The sequence below is a fragment of the Bos grunniens genome, chromosome 2 (genome assembly GCF_055505025.1).
Source record: "Bos grunniens cultivar Pamir isolate PY7600 chromosome 2, Bosgru_T2T1.0, whole genome shotgun sequence".
Taxonomy (NCBI): Eukaryota; Metazoa; Chordata; class Mammalia; order Artiodactyla; family Bovidae; genus Bos; species Bos grunniens.
Window position 1 is genome coordinate 18,330,258 of NC_141166.1, and position 24,461 is coordinate 18,354,718.

Genomic DNA, 24,461 nt, shown 5'->3' on the forward strand with positions numbered 1-24,461 from the left:
GTTAGGAAGAGATAATAGTGAGAGTCCCTTGGACTGCAAGGAGATCCAACCAGTCCATCCTAAAGGAAATCAGTCCTGAATATTCATTGCTGAAGCTAAAGGTCCAATACTTTGGCCACCTGATGGGAAGAACTGACTCCTTGGAAAAGACCCTGATGCTGGGAAAGATTGAAGGCAGGAGGAGAAGGGGACGACAGAGGATGAGATGGTTGGACGGCATCACCGACTGGATGGACATGAGTTTGAGCAAGCTCCGGGAGTTGGTGACAGACAGGGAAGCCTGGTGTGTTGCAGTCCACAGGGTCTCGAAGAGTGAGTGACTGTCCTGTGACTGAGTGACTGAACTGAACTGTACTGAACTGATAATAGTGTGTTCCTATGCTGCTGGGAAAGAGCCAGAACTAGTGGAAAACCTGATGATGCAGTAGGTGGAGGGTAGGATTGCAGAAGAGATGTCCTTGAGGAGGTAAACAGGGTCCAGTGTGCCAGTGAGGGATGTAGCCTTAGTTGAGGCACAAGTGAATCATCCATGGTAACTTTGTAGGCAAGATAAAAAAGTATTACATATGACAGCCCCATGGTAGACATTATAACAGAGTGCCAATAAGGGACTGAAGGGGTTATCAGAACCGTTCCCTCCACGGATGACTCCACTGTGTCTGGATGGTTTTGTACATGGAAATTTGGGTCACAGGATAAGTGTTCCCTCCTTACAGTGCTGGGCTGTGTGTATTTAGTTGTATCCGACTCTTTTGTGATCCCATGGACTTTAGCCTGCCAGGATCTTTCGTCCATGGGATTTTTCCAGGCAAGAATACTGGAGTGGGTTGCCATTTCTTACGCCAGGGGATCTTCCTGACCCAGGGATGGAACCCGTGTCTCCTGAGTCTCCTGCACTGGCAGGCAGATTCTTTTCCACTGCGCCACCTATGCTCCCAGTCTATAAAATCATTCTGTTCTATTTTCCTCATAGTCTTATTCCTTGTTCTCTGTAACAACTCTTATTTCATTGATTAGCAACCACTGAGACTGCTTCTTTAAAAATTATTTACATGGAGAATTATTTATAAGAGTTAGCCAGCATCATGGAAGGTATTTATAATCATTTTTATAACTGATAAAATTACAAATATAATAATTTACAATATTGTGCATTAGATGTACAGCTAAATGATCCAGTTATATACACATATAACTGTTATGTACATACATACTGGCTTCCCAGATGGTGCAGTGGTAAAAAGTCCGCTTGCCAGTACAGGAGATGTAAGAGATTGGGTTTAATCCCTGGATCCAGAAGATCCCCTGGAGAAGGAAATGGCAACCAGATCCAGTATTCTTGCTTGGAAAATTCCCTGGACAGAGGAGCCTGGTTGGATACAGTCTATGGGGTTTCGAAGTATCAGATATGACTAAGCTCGGGTGCACACACACACACACACACACAAACATACAGACATACACACATTGTTGTTCAGTCACTCAATAATGTCTGATTCTTTGCAACCCCGTGGACTGCAGCACTCCAGGATTTCCTGTCCTTCGCTATCTCCTAGAGTTTGCTCAAACTCATGTCCATTGGATCAATGATGCCATCCAACCTTCACATTCTCTGTTGCCCTTTCTCCTCCTGCCTTCCATCTTTCCCAGCATCAGGGTGTTTTCCAATAAGTCGGCTCTTTGGATCAGGTGTTCAAAGTATTGGAGCTTTAGCATCAGTCCTTCCAATGAATATTCAGGACTGATTTCCTTTAGGATTGACTGGTTTGATCTCCTTACTGCTCAAGGGACTCTCAAGAGTCTTCTCTAGCACCACAATTCAAAAGCATCACTTCTTCGGTGTTCAGCCTTCTTTATGGTCCAACTCTCACATCCACACATGACTACTGGAAAAGCCATAGCTTTGAATATACAGACCTTTGTCAGCAAAGTAATGTCTCTGCTTTATAATATGCTGTCTAGGTTTGTCATAGCTTTTCTACCAAGAAGCAAATGTCTTCTAATTGCATGGCTACAGCCACTGTCTGCAGTGATTTTGGAGCCCAAGAAAATAAAGTTTGTCACTGCTTCCATTTTTCCCCCATGTATTTGTCATGAAGTGATGGGACTGGATGCCATGATTTTAGTTTTTTGAAAGTTGAGTTTTAAGCCAGCCTTTTCACTCTCCTCTTTCACCTTCATCATGAGGCTCTTTAGTTTCTCTTCACTTTCTACTACTAGGGTGGTGTCATCTGCATATCTGAGGTTATTGATATTGCTCCCGGCAATCTTGATTCCAGCTTATGATTCATCCCGCCTGGCATTTCTCATGATGTACTCTGCATATAAGTTAAATAAGCAGGGTGACTATACAGCATTGACTCACTCCTTTCTGAATTTAACCCATACTTTGTTCCAAGTAAGGTTCTAATTGTTGCTTCTTGCCCTGCATACAGGTTTCTCAGAGGCAGGTATAGTGGGTCTGGTATTCCCATCTCTTGAAGAATTTTCCACAGTGTGTTGTGATCCACACAGTCAAATGCTTTAGCATAGTCAATGAAGCAGAAGTAGATGTTTTTCTGGAATTCCCTTGCTTTTTCTATGATCCATCGAATGTCGGCAATTTGATCTCTGGTTCCTCTGCCTTTTCTAAATCCAGCTTGTGCATCTGGAAGTTCTCAGTTCACATCCTGTTGAACAGACTTTATTTTTATTTGGTTTCAACTTTCAGGACTTGTGATGTGAAGTTCTTTTGCTTATGATTTCCTCGTCACGAGACTGGGAAACACGCATCTCCGGGCACGTTGCTCCTGCTTCAGTGTTTGCTTGAATCTGCCTGATGCTTTTTGTGGATACAATTTCCTGGGGCTGGAGCCATGATGCCATCTTAGTTATGACTGTCAGTTTGAGAAAACCCACCCCGTTCTCTGTGTGGGACTCCTCATGAATGCACGAAGAGTTTGGTTCCGTCTGCCAACCACACACGTCACAGAGGGAGTTCCCACTGGAACATGACCTCTGGTGTGAAGCCACTTCTCTACACACATCACCTCCAGAGGTCACATCCTGCACATGAACTCGCGCTGGACAACAGTTACGACAGTGCACGGATGAGCCCTCCCCAGGACAATGTCCACCCACAGCAACCCACTTCTCATCTCCCCTTAAGAGACAACTGTCAGCTGCAGTTATGCTCACCTTAATACCCAGATCTTTCTTCTCTGTGCAAGCCACCATTGAGACTCCTAAGAAGCATTCTCAGATTCAAAATCTCTAAGGCAAGCCAGTGGAAGTCAACAGGCTCCATGCTGAGGTGGAGGCTGTCCAGATGAATGTGCAGACACCATGTCGCTGCTCTGTAGCTTCAGATAGCCCTTGGTTCACTGCGGGAGTCCTCTGAGGGAAGCTCACCTCATAGCATTCCCAGCCTAAGGGGGAAGTCCGGAGGGCAGGAATGTCTGGTCCTCGAGGACTTCTAGGCCCAAGGACATTCTCAGGGACAGCTCAGAAGTGGGAGTGGAAAAGAGTCAAAGACATAGGATCCTCACAATTTGAACTAAGACCTCTCTGTCTAGGTCATGAATCCAATTATGGGCATATGAACTGCCAAACAGGAAAACCATCTCAGGCACCAATTTCTTATATTATTTCACTCCCTTTTATTTAGAAGGAAATAATGTCACTTCTGGGCTTCCCTGATAGCTCAGTTGGTAAAGAATCCACCTGCAATTCAGGAGACCCCTGAATGGGGAAGAGAGACCCCTGGGTCAGGAAGATCTGCTGAAGAAGGGATAGGCTACCCACTCCAGTATTCTTGGGCTTCCCTTGTAGCTCAGCTGGTAAAGAATCCACCTGCAGTGCGGGAGACCTGGGTTCAATCCCTGGATTGGAAAGATCCCCTGGAGAAGGGAAAGGCTACCCACTCCAGTATTCTGACCTGGAGAATCCCATGGACTGTAGTCCATGGGGTCGCAAAGAGTCTGACACAACTGAGCGACTTTCATAATGTCACTTCTAGGGCTTCCCAGGTAGCTCACTGGTAAAGAATCCACCTGCCAAGTAGGAGACATGGGAGACCTGGGTTTCATCCCTGGGTGGGGAAGATCCCCTGGAGAAAGAAATGGCAACCCACTCCAGTACTCTTGCCTGGGAAACCCCATGGACAGAGGAGCCCATGGGGTGGCAAAAGAGTCAGGCTTTGCAACTAAACAAACACTATCACTTCTAACCTTGATTTTGAGATCTTTGTTTAGAGGATTAAAAAATGAGTTCTACTTTTTCAGGACTGACAACAGGATGAATTAGGAGAGGAAAAGTTTTAAGACATTTCTAAAGGGAACTGACCAATAACAACATTCAGCCACCAGGGGGCAGTGTAGACGTTCTGAAGGTTCTGGAGCCGGGAACGGGGTAAAGAACCTTAAAAAATGAAAAAAAAAATTTAAATGTGTTTATTTTTAATTGAAGGATAATTGCTTTGCAGTATTGTGTTGGTTTCTGCCACACATCAACATGAATCAGCCATAGGTCTACCCATGTCCCCTGCCACTTGAACATCCCTCCTACGTCCCCGCATCCCACCCTGAAAAATGCAGATTTAAAGCGAAGTTTCATCTGCTAAAATTAGAATTTTAAAAAAGTGACCCCGGTAGCATGCTTCTCCTTTCATCTTGCTCTGTGTGCTCCGGATGAAAACTGACGCTGGCCGCAGTTTGCAGCAGGTTCCTGGAGGATCCCGGACTGATTGGTTGCTAATTGGAGAGGTCTTGGGGTGGGGTGGGGGGGGGGGTGTTTAGGTTTAAGATGAGTGGCAAGAGCAGCAGGGAGTGGAGGGAGGCCCTTTAAAGGGGCTCAGGGCAGCGGCTACTTACACACTGGGTCAAAACCACGTTTGATAAGTGCATCGCTTTAGAGGAACGTCTTGGCTGACTTTTGCCCTACAAGGGGGAGGGTGGTTTGGGAAAGTGCGTGGCTGGCTACCAGGGGGTTGAGCTTGCGTTAGCAGCTGACTTCCAGTAAGCGACCTTGTGCCGGCGGGGAAGTCCCTACCCGTCCCCAACATCCGGTGTTTGCTGGTCGAAAACCGCTCCTGCCTGATCTTCTGTCTGATCTTCTGTTACCCAAGCGCGGCTTCAGTTGCTCGTCCCTTGTCTGGATCCGATCATGATTCCTTCCTTTGCGGACAGGAGTTCTTCTTCACCTTTGCCATTAAGTCCATCTTGGCCACACCTAGTTCACCCCAGGATGAAATTTAGGGAAAAGAGGAGGAGGGCCCCCTGGAAGGCTCCCTTCAAGCGGAGACCAGTGCTTTCTGCCGGAGCTTGTTTCGAGTTTGTTGAAACCAGCAGAATAGGAAGCTCAGGTGTAGCTCTGAGAAGTTGCTGATATTTGTCAAGACCTGAGTGATCTGTTAGGATCTCACTCTTCACTCTCTCTGAGACCTTGCTGAGTGCCTCCCACCCTGTAGCCAGTTTCTGCTAGTACAGCTGTTGTCTAAGTGGAGAGACAGACTTTGGAGCTTGACATTTTGCCATCTTTCCTGACTCCCCCTCGCATAATTAAGCCCCATAGTAAAATTGTTGCTGTTGTTCAGTCGCTCAGTCGTGCCCAACTCTGCATGGACTGTGGCATGCCAGGCTTCCCTGTCCTTCACTATCCCCTGGAGTTTGCTCAAACTCATGTCCATTGAGTCAATGATGCCATCCAACCATCTCATCCTCAGTCGTCCCCTTCTCTTCCTGCCCTCAGTCTTTCTCAGCATCAGGGTGTTTTCCAGTGAGTCAGCTTTTCACATCAGGTGGTCAAAGTATTGAAGCTTTAGCTTAGTCCTCCCAATGAATATTCAGGGTTGATTTCCTTTAGGATTGACTGGTTTGATCTCCTTGGAGTCTAAGGGACTCTCAAGAGTCTTCTCCAGCATCACAGTTCGAAAGCATCAATTCTTTGGTGCTCAGCCTTCTTTATGGTCCAATTCTCACCTCCGTACACTACTGGAAAAATCATAGCTCTGACTATATGGACCTTTGTCCGCAAAGTGATGTCTCTGCTTTTTAATACACTGTCCAGATTTGTCAAAGCTTTTCTTCCAAGGAGCAAGCATCTTTTAATTTCATGCCTGCAGTCACCAAGGACCCAAAGAAAATCTCCCCTGTTTTGTAAGATAACACCACCCTTATGGCAGAAAGTGAAGAACTAAAGAGCCTCTTGTGGAAAGTGAAAGAGGAGAATGAAAAGGTTGGCATAAGGCTCAACATTCATGAAACTAAGATCATGGCATCCAGTCCCATCACTTCATGGCAAATAGATGGGGAAACAGTGGAAACAGTGTCAGACTTTATTTTTCTGGGCTCCAAAATCACTGCAGATGGTGATTGCAGCCATGAAATTAAAAGACGCTTACTCCTTGGAAGGAAAGTTATGACCAACCTAGACAGCATATTAAAAAGCAGAGACATTGGAGAAGGCAATGGCACTCCACTCCAGTACACTTGCCTGGAAAATCCCATGGACAGAAGAGCCTGGTAGGCTGCAGTCCACCGGGTCACTAAGTCAGACACGACTGAGCGACTTCACTTTCACGCATTGGAAAAGGAAATGGCAACCCACTCCAGTGTTCTTGCCTGGAGAATCCCAGGGACTGGGGAGCCTGGTGGGCTGCCGTCTCTGGGGTCGCACAGAGTCGGACACAACTGAAGCGACTTAGCAGCATCAGCAGCAATGATAATTAATTAATAATTAATTGATTAATGATTAATCAAGTGTCAGTTTCCTTTATATATATTAAATTATCACAGAAATAACAAATGAGGGAGAGAAATGAATCTCAAGAGATCATTTCATTAGGCCTCTTACTGTCAGAATATTGAACACTGCAACCATCCAGGACTATCCCCTAGTGCAGTCCTAGCGTGTAACCTCTTCTTTATGTCTGTCTGAAGTCCAGGCAGCTTTAACTTAAGCCCCTGCCCTCATTGTTTTACCTTCTTTGGGGAAAGATCTCAAAAAGGCTAAGATTATAATAAATTATGGCAAATTCAAATAATTAATACTGTTCAACATTCTGTTCTACTTGCTCTTGTAGGAGAATATTTAACAATGGAAAAAGAATCAAAATATTTTGTTAGTGAAACAGCAAATTAAAAATCAATAGACTCCAAAATTGTATTTTTATAATTATAAAATACAGATATTATGTGATACAATATAGCTATGATTTCTAGAGGAAAAGAATATGGTAGATATAAAATAAATATTAACAGTGATTATCCAAGTGAAAAAAAATAAAAATAAAAAAAAAATAAAAAGCAGAGACATTACTTTGCCAATAAAGGTCCATCTAGTCAAGGCTATGGTTTTTCCAGTGGTCATGTATGGATGTGAGAGTTGGACTATAAAGAAAGCTGAGTGCTGAAAAATTGATGCTTTTGAACTGTGGTGTTGGTGAAGACTCTTGAGAGTCCTTTGGACTGTGAGGAGATCCAACCAGTCCATCCTAAAGGAGATCAGTCCTGGGTGTTCATTGGAAGGACTGATGTTGAAGCTGAAACTCCAATACTTTGGCCACCTGATGTGAAGAGTTGACTCATTTGAAAAGACCCTGATGCTGGGAAAGATTGAGGGCAGGAGGAGAAGGGGATGACAGAGGATGAGATGGTTGGATGGCATCACCGACTCAATGGACATGGGTTTGGGTGGACTCTGGGAGTTGGTGATGGACAGGGAGGCCCGGCGTGCTGTGGTTCATGGGGTCGCAAAGAGTCGGACACAACTGAGCGACTGAACTGAACTGAACTGTTTTGTAAGTTAAGCTCCCAAAGGGGTTGTAGCCCAAAGTGCCCCGGGCTGATGTCCTTGCTCGCTCAGACCTAGCTGCAGAGGACCAGGTAGAGTCTGGATTCTCAGTGTCCGGGCTGCAGCAGCTATGCCTCTTGGAAGATGTGGTTCTTTTCGCTCTGCCAACCCAGTGTCATCTATGCCTTGGTCTCTTATGTGTCCTGTGTTTCTTGAGTCCCTGGAGCAAGAGGGTAACCAGAACTAACAAGAATATCACAAGTCTGGTTCCACCCCACAGAATTAAACAAAGAAATCAAAACAAACAAACAAACAAAAAAAAAACCAAGAAAATTTGAAGCCAACCTAGAAATGTATAATCTGATCCCAGGACACCAATGGCTATACACTAGTAAAAACTTCCTCTTATCTGGGGTGTGAGCAACAAACAGATCAAACCACAGAGGAAAGAAAAATTGTTGGTCACTGTCTAGAGTCCATTGTGGAACTTAATTTTAACCTGGGTTAGTTTCCATCTGAAGGTCAAATGTGGCACTATGTGCTGGGGAAAATCTACTTATCTGAGTGCCCTAGCGAATGGCATCTGTCTTGTAAACTTTGTAAATTTTCAGGGAGAGCATCATCAGTTCCAAGGCTTCCAGTGGTTCCCTTCTCCTCCATGGTGTCCACCTCGGATATTTAAAACCTCTTGATTTTCACTGGCCTTTTGAGCCCTGTGCTCTGGCCACACCACTGATAAATCAGTGTTGGACCTGTCTAGGAAGGTAGCTTCATCTATAACAGGCACCTCTCCAAGCAAAGGCTATAGCTATGTGTCTCTCTTGGTTTCAGTGGGGATTTGAGGAGGCTTCACAATAACACACATTTTACTTGCTTGAGTTCAGATCCACTTAAGGGAGAGATATAGAGTCAAGCATTTGGAGATTACAACCTCAGTTTTAGTACTAATCAAAACTGGATTGGCAGAATTCCAAGATGGTTCAGTGGTTAAGACTGAGCTTCCAAGGCAGGGGTCATGGGGTTCCATCCCTGGTCCAGGAACTAAGATCCCACATTCCATGTGTTGAGGCCAAAAAAAAAAAAACCCAAAAAACCAACCCTCAAGAAACTGGATTGGGGGACACGGCTTAGATATAAGAACAGTAGTGTTCCTCATAATGGGAGCCATGATCAAGGAACTGCTGTAGCCAGATGGGCTTCCCAGGGGACTCAGTGGGAGAGAATCTGCCTGCCGTCAGGAGAGGTGGTTCAATCCCTGAGTCAGGAAGATACCCTGGAGAAGAAAAGGGCAACCTCTTCCAGTACTTTAACCTGGGTGACCCCACGGACAGAGGAGCCCGGCAGGCTCCTGGGGTCACAAAAGAGTTGGACACAATTCATTGACTAAATAACAACAATTTTGACTTAAACTGGCCTAAAAATGAGAATATATATATATATATGTACACACATATATATATATAAAATAGACTTCCCTGTAGCTCAAGTGGTTAAGAATATGCCTGTGAAGAAGGAGACCAGGGTTCGATTCCTGGGTTGGGAAATTTCTCTGGAGGAGGGAATGGCAATCCACTCCAGTACTCTTGCCTGGAGAATTCCATGGACAGAGAAGCCTGGCAGGCTACAGTCCATGCGGTCGCAAAGAGTCGGACATGACTGAGTGACTAACACACATATCTGATATATAAAATATTTTATTGAGGTATAGTTGACTTACAGTACTATATTAGTTTTAACTACAATATAGTGATTTAACGGAGAAGGCAATGGCACCCCACTCCAGTACTTTTGCCTGGAAAATCCCGTGGATGGAGGAGCCAGGTGGGCTACACAGTCCATGGCGTCGCTAGGAGTCGGACACGACTGAGCGACTTCACTTTCATTTTTCACTCTCATGCACTGGAGAAGGAAATGGCAACCCATTCCAGTGTTCTTGCCTGAAGAATCCCAGGGACGGGGGAGCGTGGTGGGCTGCCGTCTATGGGGTCACACAGAGTTGGACACGACTGAAGTGACTTAGCAGTAGCATAATGATTTAATATTTTTATGGATTATATTCAACTTTAAGTTATTGTAAAATATTGGCTGTATTCCCTGTGCTGTATAATATATACTTGTAGCTTATTTATTTTATACATAGTAGTTTGTATCCCTTAATCCCCTACTCCTATCTTGTGCTTCCCCCCTTTCCTCTCCCCGCTGGTGAACACTAGTTTGTTCTCTTTATCTGTGAGTCTCTTTCTGTTTTGTTATACTCATTCATTTGTTTTATTTTTTATATTGAAACATGCAAGTGATAACATACACTCAAACGTCTTTCTCTGTCTGACTTATTTCACTAACCATAATAGCCTTCAGATCTATCCATGTTGTTGCAAATGGCAGAATTAAATTCTTTTCTATGGCTGAGTAGTATTCCATTATATACACACCACATCTTCTTTATTCACCCGTCTGTTGGTGGACACTTAGATTGCTTCAGTATTGTGGCTATTTTAAACAATGCTGCTTTGAACATGGGGGTGCATGTATCTTTTTGAATTAGTGTTTTCATTTTCTTTGGATATATACCCAGGAGTGAAGTTTCTGGGTCACATGGTAGTTCTATTTTCAGTTTTTTGAAGAATCTAATTAAAATTAATCAAAAAGAATAAAATGCCTAAGAATAAACTTAACCAAAGAGGTGAAATATCTATATCCTTTGTCTTTTGATTGGAGCATTTGGCACATCCATTGACATAAATTAATTAATAGATATGTACTTATTACCATTTTCTTAGTTGTTTTCTGGTTGTTTTTGTAGTTTCCCTCTGTTCTTTTCTCTTTTAGTTTCTGCTTTCAGGGTTTTATAATCTTGTTTAGTGGTGTATTTGTATTTCTCTCTTTTTTGTGTATCTGTTGTTGGCTTTTTGTGTGGTTACTGTGATGTTCATCTATGTTGACCTGTAACTACATCTATTTGCTTTAAATTGGTAGTAATTTAAGTTCAAACACATTCTAAAAGCAAGATAATGCTCAAAGTCTTTCAAACTAGGCTTCAACAGTACATGAACTGAGAACTTCCAGATGTAGAAGCTGGATTTAGAAAAGGAAGATGAAATAGAGGTCAAATCCATAACATCTGTTGGATCATAGAAAAAGCAAGGGAATTCCAAAAAAATCTACTTCTGCTTCATTGACTATGCTAAATCCTTTGACTGTGTGGATCATAACACATTGTGGAAAATTCTTGAAGAGACAGAAATACCAGACCACCTTAGCTGTCTCCTTAGAAACCTGTATGCAGGACAAGAATCAACAGTTAGAACCCAACATGGAACAAAGGACTGGTTCCAAATTTGGAAAGGAGTACATCAAGGCTGTATATCATCACCCTGCTTCTTTAACTTATATGCAGGCTACATCATGAGAAATGCAGGGCTGGATGAACCACAAGCTGGAATCAAGATTGCCAGGAGAAATATCAATAGCCTCAGATATGCTGATGATACCACTCTAAAGGCAGAAAGTGAAGAGGAACTAAAGAGCCTTGAGATGAGGGTGAAAGAGGGAAGTGAAAAAGCTGGCTTAAAACTCAACATTCAGAAAACTAAGATCATGGCATATCCGGTCCCATCACTTCATGGCAAATAGATGGGGAAACAATGGAAACAGTGACAGATTTTATTTTCTTAGGCTCCAAAAATCACTGCAGACTGTTACAGTGGCCATGAAATTAGAAGACATTTGCTCCTTGGAAGAAAAGCTATGACAAACCTAGACAGCATATCAGAAAGCAGAGACATCCCTTTGCTGACAGAGGTCGGTCTAGTCAAAGCTATGGTTTTTCCAGTAGTCATGTACAGGTGTGAGAGTTGGACTGTAAAGAGGGCTGATGCTTTCAAATTGTGGTGCTGGAGAAGACTCTTGAGAGTCCTTTGAACAGCAAGGAGATCAAACCAGTTAATCCTAAAGGAAATCAACCCTGAATATTCATCAGAAGGACTGATGCTGAAACTGAAGCTCCAATACTTTGACACCTGATGCAAAGAGCTGACTCAATGGAAAAGCCTCTCATGCTGGGAGAGATTGAGGGCAGGAGGAGAAGATGGTAGCAGAGAATGAGATGGTTGGATGGCATCACTGACTCAATGGACATGAAACTGAGCAAACTCTAGGAGATAGTGAAGGACAGTGAAGCCTGGTTGCTGCAGTCCATGGGGTTGCAAAGAGTCAGGCATAATTTAGCAACCGAACAACAGCAGTACATTCTAAAAGGTCTATATTTTTTACTATCCCCATCTATGTTTTACATGTTATATATTGCACTTTCATGTTTATCCCTTAACTGTTTATTATAGTTATAGTTCATTTGACAATTTTTGGATTTTTCATCTTTATTTAGCTCATTTAAGTGGTTGATCCACAGCTTTTGCTAGTAGGATTTTTTTTCTTTCATCTAGATTTTTACTTAAGTTTGTAGTTTTTTTTTTTATACTTAGAAAAGACCTTTAAAAATTTCTTTTAGGGTAGGTTTAGTATTGATGAACTCTTCTAGTTTTTGCTTGGGTTAAATTGAATTAAAGACTTACTGAGCATGGCTCTGCCCATCAGAACAAGATCCAGATTCCCCTATTATCAGTCTCTCCCATCAGGAAGCTTCCACAAGCCTCTTATTCTTATCCATCAGAGGGCAGACAGAAGGAAAACCACAATCACAGAAAACTAATGAAACTGATCACATGGACCACAGCCTTGTCTAACTCAATGAAACTATGATCCATGCCATGTAGGGCCACCCAAGACAGACAGGTCATGGTGGAGAGTTCTGACAAAATGTGGTCCATGGGAGAAGGGAATGACAAACCACTTCAGTATTCTTGCCTTGAGAACCCCATGAACAGTATGAAAAGGCAAAAAGATATGACACTGAAAGATGAACTCCCCAGGTCAGTAGGTGCCCAATATGCTACTGGAGAAGAGTGGAGAAATAGCTCCAGAAAGAATGAAGAGACAGAGTCAAAGCGAAAACAACACCCAGTTGTGGATGTGACTGGTGATGGAGGTAAAGTCCGATGCTGTAAAGAACAGTATTGCATAGGAACCTGGAATGTTAGGTCCATGAATCAAGGTAAATTGGAAGTGGTCAAGCAGGAGATGGCAAGAGTTAACATCAACATTTTAGGAATCAGTGAACTAAAATGGACTGGAATGGGCAAATTTAATTCAGGTGACCATTATAGCTACTACTGTGAGCAAGAATCCCTTGAAAGAAATGGAGTAGCCTTCATAGTCAACAAAAGAGTTTGAAATGCAGTACTTAGGTGCAATCTCAAAAATGACAGAATGATTTCTGTTCATTTCCAAGGCAAATCATTCAATATCACAGTAATCCAAGTCCATGCCCCAACCAATAATGAAGAAAAAGCTAAAGCTGAACGTTCTGTGGTGACCTACAAGACCTAGAACTAACATAAAAAAAAAAAGATGTCCTTTTCATTATAGGGGACTGGAATGCAAAAGAAGGAAGTCAAGAGATACCTGGAGTAAAAGGCACGTTTGGCCTTGGAGTACAAAATGAAGCAGGGCAAAGGCTACAGAGTTTTGCCAAGAGAACTCACTGTTCATAGCAAACACTCTCTTCCAACAACACAAGAGATGACTCTACCCACGGACATCACCAGATGGTCAACACCGAAATCAGACTGATTGCATTCTCTGCAGCCAAAGGTGGAGAAGCTCTATACAGTCAGCAAAAACAAGATCAGGAGCTGATTGTGGTTCAGATTATGAACTCCTTATTGCAAAATTCAGACTTAAATAGAAGAAAGTAGAGAAATCCACTAGGCCATTCAGGTATGGTCTAAATCAAATCCCTTATGATTATACAGTGAAAGTGACACATAGATTCAAGGGATTAGATCTGATAGACAATTAAAAGTTCTTCATAGCCTGAAGGACTATGGATGGAGGTTTGCAACATTGTACAGGAGGTTGTGATCAAAACCATCCCTCAAAAAAAAAAAATGCAAAAAGGCAAAATGGTTGTCTGAGAAGGCCTTACAAATAGCTGAGAAAAGAAGAGAAGTGAAAGGCAAAGGAGACAAGGAAAGATACTTCCATCTGAATGCAGAGTTCCAAAGAATAACAAGGAGAGATGAGAAAGCCTTCCTAAATGATCAATGAAGCACAAACTGGAATCAAGATTGCCAGGAGAAATATCAACAACCTCAGATATGCAGATGACACTACCCTTATGGCAGAAAGTGAAGAAGAACTAAAGAGCCTCTTGATGAAAGTGAAAGAGAAGAGGGAAAAGTTGCCTAAAACTCAACATTCAGAAAACTAAGATCATGGCATCCAGTCCCATAACTTCATGGCAAATAGATGGGGAAATAGTGGAAACAGTGACAGATTTTATTTTTGGGGGTTCCAAAATCACTGCAGATGGTGACTGCAGCCATGAAATTAAAAGACACTTGCTCCTTGGAAGAAAAGTTATGACCAACCTAGACAGCATATTAAAAAGCGGAGACATTACTTTGCCAATAAAGGTCCGTCTAGTCAAGGCTATGGTTTTTCCAGTAGTCATGTATGGATGTGAGAGTTGGACTATAAAGAAAGCTGAATGCTGAAGAATTGATGCTTTTGAGCTGTAGTGTTGGAGAAGACTCTTGAGAGTCCCTTGGATTGCAAGGAGATCCAACCAGTCCATCCTAAAGGAAATCAGTCCTGAATATTCATTGGAAGGACTGATGTTGAAGCTGAAACTCCAATACTTTGGCCACCTGCTGTGAAGAACTGACTCATTGGAAAAGACCCTTATTATGGGAAAGATTGAAGGCAGGAGAAGGGGATGGCAGAGGATGAGATGGTTGGATGGCATCACCACCGACTCAATGGACACGAGTTTGAGTAAACTCTGGGAGTTGGCGATGGACAGGGAGGCCTGGTGTGCTGCAGTCCACGGGGTCGTGAACAGTTGGACACGACTGAGCAACTGAACTGAACTGAACTGAAAATAAGAAATGACTAGGTCCTGTGTGGTCTTTCCTGGTGGCTCACTGGTAAAGAATCTGCCTGCCAATGCCCAAGATGCAGATCAGATCTCTGGGTCAGGAAGAACCTTGGAGGAGGAAATGGCAACCCATTCCAGTATTCTTGCTGGGAAATTCCATGGACAGAAGGAGCCTGGTGGGCTATAGTCTATGGGGCTGCAAAAGAGTCAGACACAATGACTAAACAATACCAACAAGTCCTGTGTGGGGAGGAGAAAAGAAGAGAAAAGTTTACTTAAGAACCTAATAAAGATTTAAGTGAATGGAAGCACAAAATATGATCCTTTATAGAAAGACTTGACATTTCCCTTTGTGAATTTCACCCCTTATTACCCAGTAAGAGAATCTGAAAATTTTAAATTTTATTTAGAAAAATAAATGAGCAGGAATGTCAACAACAACAAGTTTGAAAAAGAAATGTGTTATTTGCACGGAAACAGGCAGATGGTCAGTGAGGCCACAGGTACAGTCTTGTGTAGCTGCTGGAGGCTCTGGAGGGACGACTAGAATTGGGCTCCATTATAAAAGAATGGCTCAAACTAAGTGCTGTTTGTACTTATTTCCTGGATGCCAAAAATGTCTTTGAAATCATTCTCAAATTGGGTCTCTAGTTGAAGTCCCAGACAGATGAACTTACTGTCCTGAAAAAGCAAAGACAGAAATAATAATAGTCATAGACTGCTAATGAGCTTAGACACCTGATGTTTCGGTTAATCCAGAGCTTTATTTTAGACTCCCAAATGTCAAGTAAGAATTGATCCAGCTGAGGGTAGTTTATGTTCCCTGATAGCTGGATTGTTTCTCTTTATCTGGAAGATGTAGGAACAAAAACGGCACTGTATTGCAATCTAATTCTTCATCAGAAATTTGTTGATTAATTAAAAAAAATTCTAGCTATTTGATTTAGAACATAGCCCATATTCCACGTGACAGTATGAAAGTACAGAAAGGTCTAAGGTCAGTTTATGGTGTCTTCCTTTATTATTCATTCCCACCCCTTGAGATAATTCCTATTAACTTTTAGATACAGCAGTAGGAAATGTGAATATAAAAAGATCCAAGATTTTTAAATTTGAGAAAAGTGATCTGCTATCTTCCTTTAGAGGAGAGAGGCACAAGTTGCCTTTAAAACGTGCTTCTAGGGACATTCCTGATGGTCCAGTGGTTAAGACTTTGCTTTCCAATGCAGGGTGTGTGGGTTTGATCCCTGGTAGGGGAACTAAGATCCTAGATGCCTTGAGGCCAAAAAAATCAATACACAAAACAGAAACAATATTGTAAGAAATTCAATAAAAACTTTAAAAATGGTCCGTGTAAAAAAACATCAAAAAACATTTGCTTCTTGCTGATGAGAGACCTGACCCCACTTCTGTATGAGCACCAAGGCCATGAGAGTTCTGTTTTCCATCCAGAAATGCTGGAAATAGGGAAATGCCCAGGTGTTGGGGGGAGGCCCCTGTACACACATTTCTGAGGGCCCAGATGCCAGAGGGCAAGTGCACAGCAGCAAACTGCTCATGGTCCTAGGATGCCTCAGCATCGAGACTCCCCAGGATGGTCTCCAAGTCTGGGATGAGTGAGGATAGAAGGGACTATGAGGATGACAGGGACTTCTGAGGCACACACAGTACTGCCAGGTCCAATTAAAAAAAAAAAAAAAAAGTACTTCCATTTCCTGTGGAAGATACTGGGTCTGCAGTCAACTTTTGCTTGGGCTTCCCAGGTGGCACCTTGGTAAAGAATCCGTCTGCTGATGCAGGAGACACAGGAGTCTTGGGTGTGATTCCTGGGTCGGGAAGATGCCCTGGAGTAGGAAATGGCAACCCACTCCAGTATTCTTGCCTGGAAAATCCCATGGACGGAGGAGCCTGGCAGACTGCAGTCCATGGGGTCACAAAGAGTCAGACATGATTGAGCAGAGCACCAGTGTTCTTTATGGGCAAACTGAAGAAGGAGCTATGGAGAAAGTCAACTCTGAGGTCCAAGGGTCATGCTTCCAGTGATCCCTTCTGATCTGTTATTATGTTCCCTACCATTGCCCACGGGGCTTGTAGAATACTGCCAGACTTTTTACTTGGGTGAGCTCCAGGGAAATTGTAACATTTACTTGATACAAGAAGTTGAAAGGCAAAATGACTTAACTGAAGAAGAATAGAAGCAGGAAGAGCCGCTTACCCTGTAAACTATCTTGTGGTTCTGGAAAATGAGACGCATGTCCCGCACAAACTCCCACACTTGGTAGTACAAGGTCATCATCAGCTTGTCCTTGATTTTGTTTAACCACATGGGCTCCTCAAGGTCCTGAGAGGCGTCTCTAGTCTGTTGACAAAAGTGCCAAATGGTAGGCATGGTTCCAAGTTTCCCTTCTATCAATTCCCACTGTTAAGGACCGAGTGCTTGTATCCCCCAAATTCATATGCTGAAATCCTCACCCTCTACTTAGGATGGTCTTAGGAGGTGGGACCACTGGGAGATAATTAGGTAATTGTGAGGATGGGGCCCTCCAAATAGGATTAGTGCCTTTACACAAGGGATCCCAGGGACTTCTCTCTCCCTTTCCACCATATGAGGAGGACAAGATGAGAAGTGGCTGGCTGCAACCTGAAAGCAAGCCCTCACTATGGCCTGACCATGCTGACACCCTGATCTTGACCTTTCAGCCTCCAGCCACCCAATCTATGGTAGTTTGTTATAACAGCCTAAGCTTCTAAGGGCTGACTGAGCTGACTAAGACATCCATCAACAAGGCAAAGAGATTGGCGATGTGTGCCCATTGATTCATACCACAAATTTGACAAATACCAGTTTGCAGTTTTTGTTGCTGTTACTTACATAATGTGGTTCTGAGACAAAAAAGGAGCTTTTTGGAGAGCAATAGACCTTCAAGAGGAGAAATTCACATTTCTGCCAAAGATAGACAAGATTTTTAAGTGATGAGCAGTTTGGAAAGAATGATCAGATCAATACACAACCCCCAAACCTGCAGACCTCCCAAACAAACACAGAATGGGAATTTTCTGTGGCTTATGGATTTTGGTGTCAGGTAATGTGATCAGAACACATCAAGACACAGCAGTTTGCCTTGGGCACTCCTCCTCCTGCTCCCTGCAAGATGGTGCTCCTTCTCTTGTGTAAACAGAAAGGAGGGGGCTTAGGTTTACATTTCAACTCACCAACTGCTCTCTAGGCAGCATCCGCTTCTGCAGGATCTCAGATTCCTGATAAATTGGCTGGCTTTCTGGGCAACATTTTTTAAGATCCTTTATCTGGCAGAAGATGCAACTCCATGGGTTCCTGAGAGGTCAAATATAAGGTCAACAAAGCCAGGTTCTCTATGACTCAACCATTGTCTCCATAGCTGCTAAAGTCCTCTGTTCAGGAGTAATTGGTAGTTTCCACTTGGACACAACTTCTCTCTGACACCCTTCTGCGCTGAAGCCCCATTTGGGCTTAACTGCCAAAAACAGCTCTCCCATCAGCAGTGGTAGAAGACTGATGGTCTAAGTGCAGTACCACAGTGGGTCAGGACTCTCATTCTCCTCAAAACTTAGGGTTCCTGTCTGAGCTACTGTGAGTTTGGTCATGAACTCTGCCTTTTAGAAGTAAAGAACTGGAAATTGGTATGTTAAGCACTGGAGTCTTGGGCCTTGATGATCCATCAACTCACAGTAAAAATCATTAAATCAGCCCTTCTTCTCAGCTTTGCTGAATAAGCACAGAGCATAAACCATAGGCATTTTTTTTTCAGTCATTGCTATCTTTGTGTCTAGAATCTACACTGCAGAAACTTCTTAGAAGGGAACTCTACCAAGAGAAGGCCACATGTTTTTCATGTTCTCTACTTTCCTCTACAAGGTTCTCTGTCCCGGGGCACTCTTGATAATCTGAGAGGAAGAGAGAGTGATCCAACCTAGAGATGTCATTTAGCATCTCTCCTGGGCCACCCTGGAGGTTGCTCAAGGGGGGCCGTTACAGTGCCCATGGTGCAAGGGTGGCCTGACGATACAGAGCTCCACAGAAAAGTGAATTCTTCTACCTCTGCAGAATGCCCAGCTGCAGACATTTATGCTGAATTCCTGTCAGTTCAGTTCACTTCAGTCGCTCATTGTGTCTGACTCTTTGCGACCCCATGGACTGACTGCAGCACACCAGGCCTCTGTGTCCATCACCAACTCCCAGAGTTTACTCAAACTCATGTCCATCGAGTCGGTGATGCCATCCAACCATCTCATCCTTTGTCGTGAGCTTCTCCTTCCGCCTCAATCTTTCCCAGCATCAGGGTCTTTTCCAATGAGTCAGTTCCTCACATCAGGTGGCCGAAGTATTGGAGTTTCAGCTTCAGCATCAGTCCTTCCAATGAAAATCCAGGACTGATTTCCTTTAGGATTGACTGGTTGGGTCTTCTTGCAGTCCAAGGGACTCTCAAGAGTCTTCTCCAACACCACAGTTCAAAAGCATCAATTCTTCAGTGCTCAGCTTTCTTTATAGTCCAACTCTCACATCCATACATGACCACTGGAAAAACCATAGCCTTGACTAGACGGACCTTTGTTGGCAAAGTAATGTCTCTGCTTTTGAATATGCTGTTTAGGTTGGTCATAACTTTCCTTCCAAGGAGTAAGCATCTTTTAATTTCATGGCTGCAATCACCGTCTGCAGTGATTTTGGAGCCCAAGAAAATAAAGTCTGCCACTGTTTTCCCATCTATTTGCCATGAAGTGATGGGACTGGATGCCATGATCTTAGTTTTCTGAATGTTGAGCTTTAAGCCAACGTTTTCACTCTTCTCTTTCACTTTCATTAAGAGGCTCTTTAGTCCTTCACTTTCTGCCATAAGTGTGGTGTCATCTGCATATCTGAGGCTATTGATATTTCTCCTGGCAATCTGGATTCCAGCTTATGCTTCATCCAGCCTGGCATTTCACATGATGTACTCTGCATATAAATTAAATAAGCAGGGTGACAATGTACAGCCTTGACGTATTCCTTTTCCTATTTGGAACCAGTCTGTTGTTCCATGTCGAGTTTTAACTGTAGCTTCCTGACCTGCATACAGGTTTCTCAAGAGGCAGGTCAGGTGGTCTGGTATTCCCATCTCTTGAAGAATTTTCCACAGTTTGTTGTGATCCATACAGTCAAGGCTTTGGCATAATCAATACAACAGAAATAGACATCTTTCTGGAAGTCTCTTGCTTTTTCAACAGATGTTGGAAATTTGATCTCTGCTTCCTCTGCCTTTTCTAAAACCAACTTGTACATCTGGAAGTTCACAGTTCATGTATTGTTGAAGCCTGGCTTGGAGAATTTGGAGCATTACTTTACTAGCGTGTGAGATGAGTGCAAATGTGCAGTAGTTTGAGTATTCTTTGGCATTGCCTCTCTTTGCTGAATTCCTGAGGTGGCACAATCTCTGGAAGCTTCATGGGAGCAGATGAGGTACATTAGACTCCTCCCATTTTGGAGGGAAAGTGCTCTATCCTCATAGGGACGGACATAATCCTGGTAGAGATTCTCCTCCTTGGCCACAGGAATTCTACTACTTCTAGAATGCCTTCTCCTTCTATGTGTTATCTCACATGTCATCACCTCTGACCACAGATACACTTTATCACAAAGGAAATGCAGCAGTGGATTCACACCCACAGAAGTCAGGCATCTTATCCTGAACCCTGAGATTCCAGATCAGCTGACTTGATAAAACTGCGATGATCATCTTCTGAAGGCTCAGAACAGTCCCAGCTTTGTCAGCTTTGTGATATTCCAATTTTGTTGTTGTTGTTCAGTCACTCAGTCATGTCCAACTCTTTGCGACCCCATGGACTGTTGCATGCTAGGCTCCTATGTCCATCACTATCTCCCGGAGTCTTCTCAAACTCATGTCCATTGAGTTGGTGATGCCATCCAACCATCTCAGCCTCTGTCATCCCTTTCTCCTCCTGCCTTCAATCTTTCCCAGCATCAGGGTCTTTTCCAGTGAATTGGCTCTTTGCATCAGGTGGCCAAAGTATTGGAGCCTCAGCTTCAGCATCAGTCCTTGCAATGAATATTCAGGATGGATTTCCTTTAGGATTGACTGGTTTGATGTCCTTTCAGTCCAAGGAATTCTCAGGAATCTTCTCCAGCACCACAATTCAAAAGGATCAATTCTTTGATGCTCAGTTTTCTTTATGGTTCAACTCTCACATCCGTGCATGATTACAGGCAAAATCATAATTTTGACTATATGGACCTTTGTCAGCAAAGTGATGTCTCTGCTTTTTAATATGATGTATAGGTTTGTCATAGCTTTTCTTCCAAGGAGCAAGCATCTTTTAATTTTGTGGCTGCAGTCACCATCTGCAGTGATTTTGGAGCCCAAGAAAATAAAATCTGTTACTGTTTCCACTGGGACCAGATGCCATGATCTTAGTTTTAGGAATGTTGGGTTTTAAGTCACCTTTTCCACTCTCTTCTTTCCCCCTCATCAGGAGGCTCTTTAGTTTCTCTTCGATTTCTGCCGTTAAAGTGGTGTCATGTGCATATCTGAGGTTGTTGACACTTCTCCTAGCAATCTTGATTCCAGCTTGTGGTTTAGCCAGTCCAGCATTTTCCGTATGTACTCTGCATACAAGTTAAATACAAAGAGTGACAATATACAACCTGGTAGGAATCCTTTCCCAATTTTAGACCAGTCAAATTTTCCATGTCCAGTTACAACTGTTGCTTCTTGACCCGCATACAGGTTTCTTAGGAAACAGGTAAGGTGGTCCGGTATTCCCATCTCTTTGAGAACTTTCCAGTTTTTTTTTGTGATCCACATAGTCAAAGGCTTTCGTGTCATCAATAAAGCAGAAGTAAATGCTTTTTCCTGGAACTCTCTTGCTTTTCCCATGATCCAATGAATGTTGGCAACTTGATTTCTTTTTCCTCTGCCTTTTCTAAATCCAGCTTGTACATGTGGAAGTTCTTGATTCATGTACTGCTGAAGCCTAGCTTGAAGTATTTTGAGCATTACCTTGCTAGCATGTGAAATGAGCACAATTGTACAGTAGTTTGAATGTTCTTTGGTACTGGAATGAAAACTGACATTTTCCAGTCCTGTGGCCACTGCTGGATTTTCCAAATTTGTGGCCATGTTGAGTGCAGCAGTTTCACAGCATTGTCTTTTAGAATTTGAAATAGCTCAACTGGAATTCCATCACCTCCACTAGCTTTGTTCATATAAATGCTTCCTAAGGCTCACTTGACTTCACACTCTAGGATGTTTGGCTCTAGGTGAGTGACCAGACCATGGCGGTTATTTGGTCCATAAGATCTTTTTTGTATAGTTCTTCTGTGTATTCCTGCCACCTCTTTTTAATTTCTCCTCTTCTGTTAGGTTCTTACCATTTCTGTCCTTTATTGTGCCCATCCTTGCATGAAATGTTCCCTTAATATCTCCAATTTATTTGAAGAAATCTCTAGTCTTTCTGATTCTATTGTTTTCCCCTATTTCTTTGCATTGTTCATTGAAGAAGACCTTCTTAGCCCTCATTGCTATTCTCCGAAACTCTGCTTTCAGTTGGGTATATATTTCCCTTTCTCCTTTGCCTTTCACTTCTTTTCTTTCCCCAGCTGTTTGTAAGGCCTCCTCAGACAACCATTTTGCCTTTTTGCATTTCTTTTTCTTTGGGATGATTTTGGTCACTGCTTCCTGTACAGTGTTACAAACCTTTGTCCATAGTTCTTTGTCCATAGTAGGCACTCTGCATACTGGATCTAATCCCTTGAATCAATTTGTCACCTCCACTGTGTATTTGTAAGGGGTTTGATTTAGGTCATACCTGAATGGTCTAGTGGTTTTCCCTTCTTTCTTCAATTTAAGCCCAAATTTATTCAGATGACCATTATATCTACCACTGTGAGCAAAATTCCCTTAGAAGGAATGGAGTAGGACTCATAGTCAATCAAAGGGTACAGAATACAATATTTGGCTCAGTCTCAAAAACAACAGAATGTTCTTGGTTTGTTTCCAAAGCAAGCCATTCAATATCATAGTAATCCAAGTCTATGCCCTAACCACCGATGCCAAAGAATCTGAAGCTGATTAGTTCTATGAAGACTTACAACATCTAGAGTGAACACCAAAAAGGGGGATCCTTTTCATTATATTGGATTGGAATGCAAAATTAGGAAGTCAAGAGATACCCAGAATAACAGGCAAGTTTGGTCTTGGAGTACAAAATGAAGCACAGCACAGCCTAACAGTTTTGTCAAGAGAACATGCTGGTCAAAGCAAACACCCTTTTCCAACAACCCAGGAGATGACTGCACCCAGACATCACCAGATGGTCAATACTGAAATCAGATTATGTTCTTTGCAGCCAAAGATGGAGAAGCTCCTATTATATCATCAGCAAAAGCAAGAGCTGGAGCTGACTGTGGCTCAGATCATCAGTTCTTTATTGCAAAATTCAGCCTCAGATTGATGTTTCCACAGCAGGTGGTACATGTTTTAAACCAGCAGCTAATATAGGGTGTCATCACCCCATCAAAATGCATGGGTCCAGGAATCAAGTGAGGGAAGCGAGGGTAATTCCTTTCTCTATTATACCTAATCACCACTTGAAGAGTTTTCTTCTCATTAATCTACTGCTACTAGCACTGTTAAACAGCCATGTATCTTATTTCTGAATCTGGATACATAAGGACTCTGCTTCTGAATCAAGACACATACAACAAGAGACAACTTTGCAGTCTGAGTGTGCATGATGGGAGAAACATAAGAAAGAAGGGCAGGAGGGAGCCAGGTCTCACTCACTTGGTAGCAAGTTTAGGTGGAATGTGGCAGTTCCCATGAAAGAACCTTGGACACGTATCACAGGATAACAGCGCTTTCTCTCTGCTGCACACCTCGCATTTATTTGAGTCTTCTGGCTAGAAGAGGAAATGATGTAGACATCATTGGGATCAGCAAGACTCTGGAAAGTCAACCCTGTGGTTGGCACTGTAGACACACAGCCTTTACTCGTACCCAGGCGCTACTTGGAAACCATTCTCAAAATGGTTTACAAGAGTTCAGGGAGAAGACAGTCTGGTCTGCAGTGAAGTTCAGGAGGAAGTGGCTCTGTGTTAAACTTTCAAAGTTTTCTTTATAGAGACAGATATTCTGAAAAGTCTTTCAACAACCACATAAAAGGATAAATTAAAGATAATCTGAGAAATTTATTATTCTGAAGGCAAAATCTGTCTCAGGAATACAGTGTCTCATCTAGTTGTCTACACTGCATCATTTACATTGACTCATTGAAGAGTGATTTACTGAGATTTTTTTTTTTGTCTTTTGGTCGTGTTTGAATCTTAGTTCTCTGACCAGGGGCTGCACCAGCACTGCCCGCTCTGGTAGCAGTGTCGTAAGCTGGGAAAGTCTCTGCTGAGACTTTACATGGTAGGATAAACATCTGAGAGATCACTGCATCGCATTTTCCTTGCTGTAAGTTCTCTGTGAATTGAAGGACCTGGAGAGGCGTTCCTGGGCTATGGATTTTGTTCTGGAGAGCACCTGAGCCTGCAACAGTGCCTCTGGTTGGAAAGACAATGGGCACAGGTAATCAGGTGTATGCCAGGGCAGACAGACCTCTCTGGTTCTGAAGCCTAGGGAAAGCCATCCTTAGCTTGGCATCTAGGTGTGGAGGT

The 24,461-nt window shown here is 43.0% G+C and overlaps 1 protein-coding gene across 18 annotated transcripts in view; it reads right to left on the bottom strand.

Annotated features, from left to right (window-relative positions):
* Positions 1-15,154: 15,154 nt before the first annotated feature.
* Positions 15,155-24,461, bottom strand: part of LOC147377707 (nuclear autoantigen Sp-100-like) — a 94,711-nt gene continuing 85,404 nt past the window's right edge. For all 18 annotated transcript variants that reach the window (XM_086336021.1, XM_086336007.1, XM_086336032.1 and 15 more), the window contains 5 exons: positions 23,587-23,702; positions 17,981-18,101; positions 17,640-17,711; positions 16,983-17,126; positions 15,155-15,448 (listed from right to left, as the gene is read on the bottom strand). In XM_086336021.1, the coding sequence (XP_086192147.1) occupies positions 15,347-15,448; positions 16,983-17,126; positions 17,640-17,711; positions 17,981-18,101; positions 23,587-23,702 (555 nt within the window). In that variant the 3' untranslated portion in view covers positions 15,155-15,346. The remainder of the gene's footprint in view (positions 15,449-16,982; positions 17,127-17,639; positions 17,712-17,980; positions 18,102-23,586; positions 23,703-24,461) is intronic.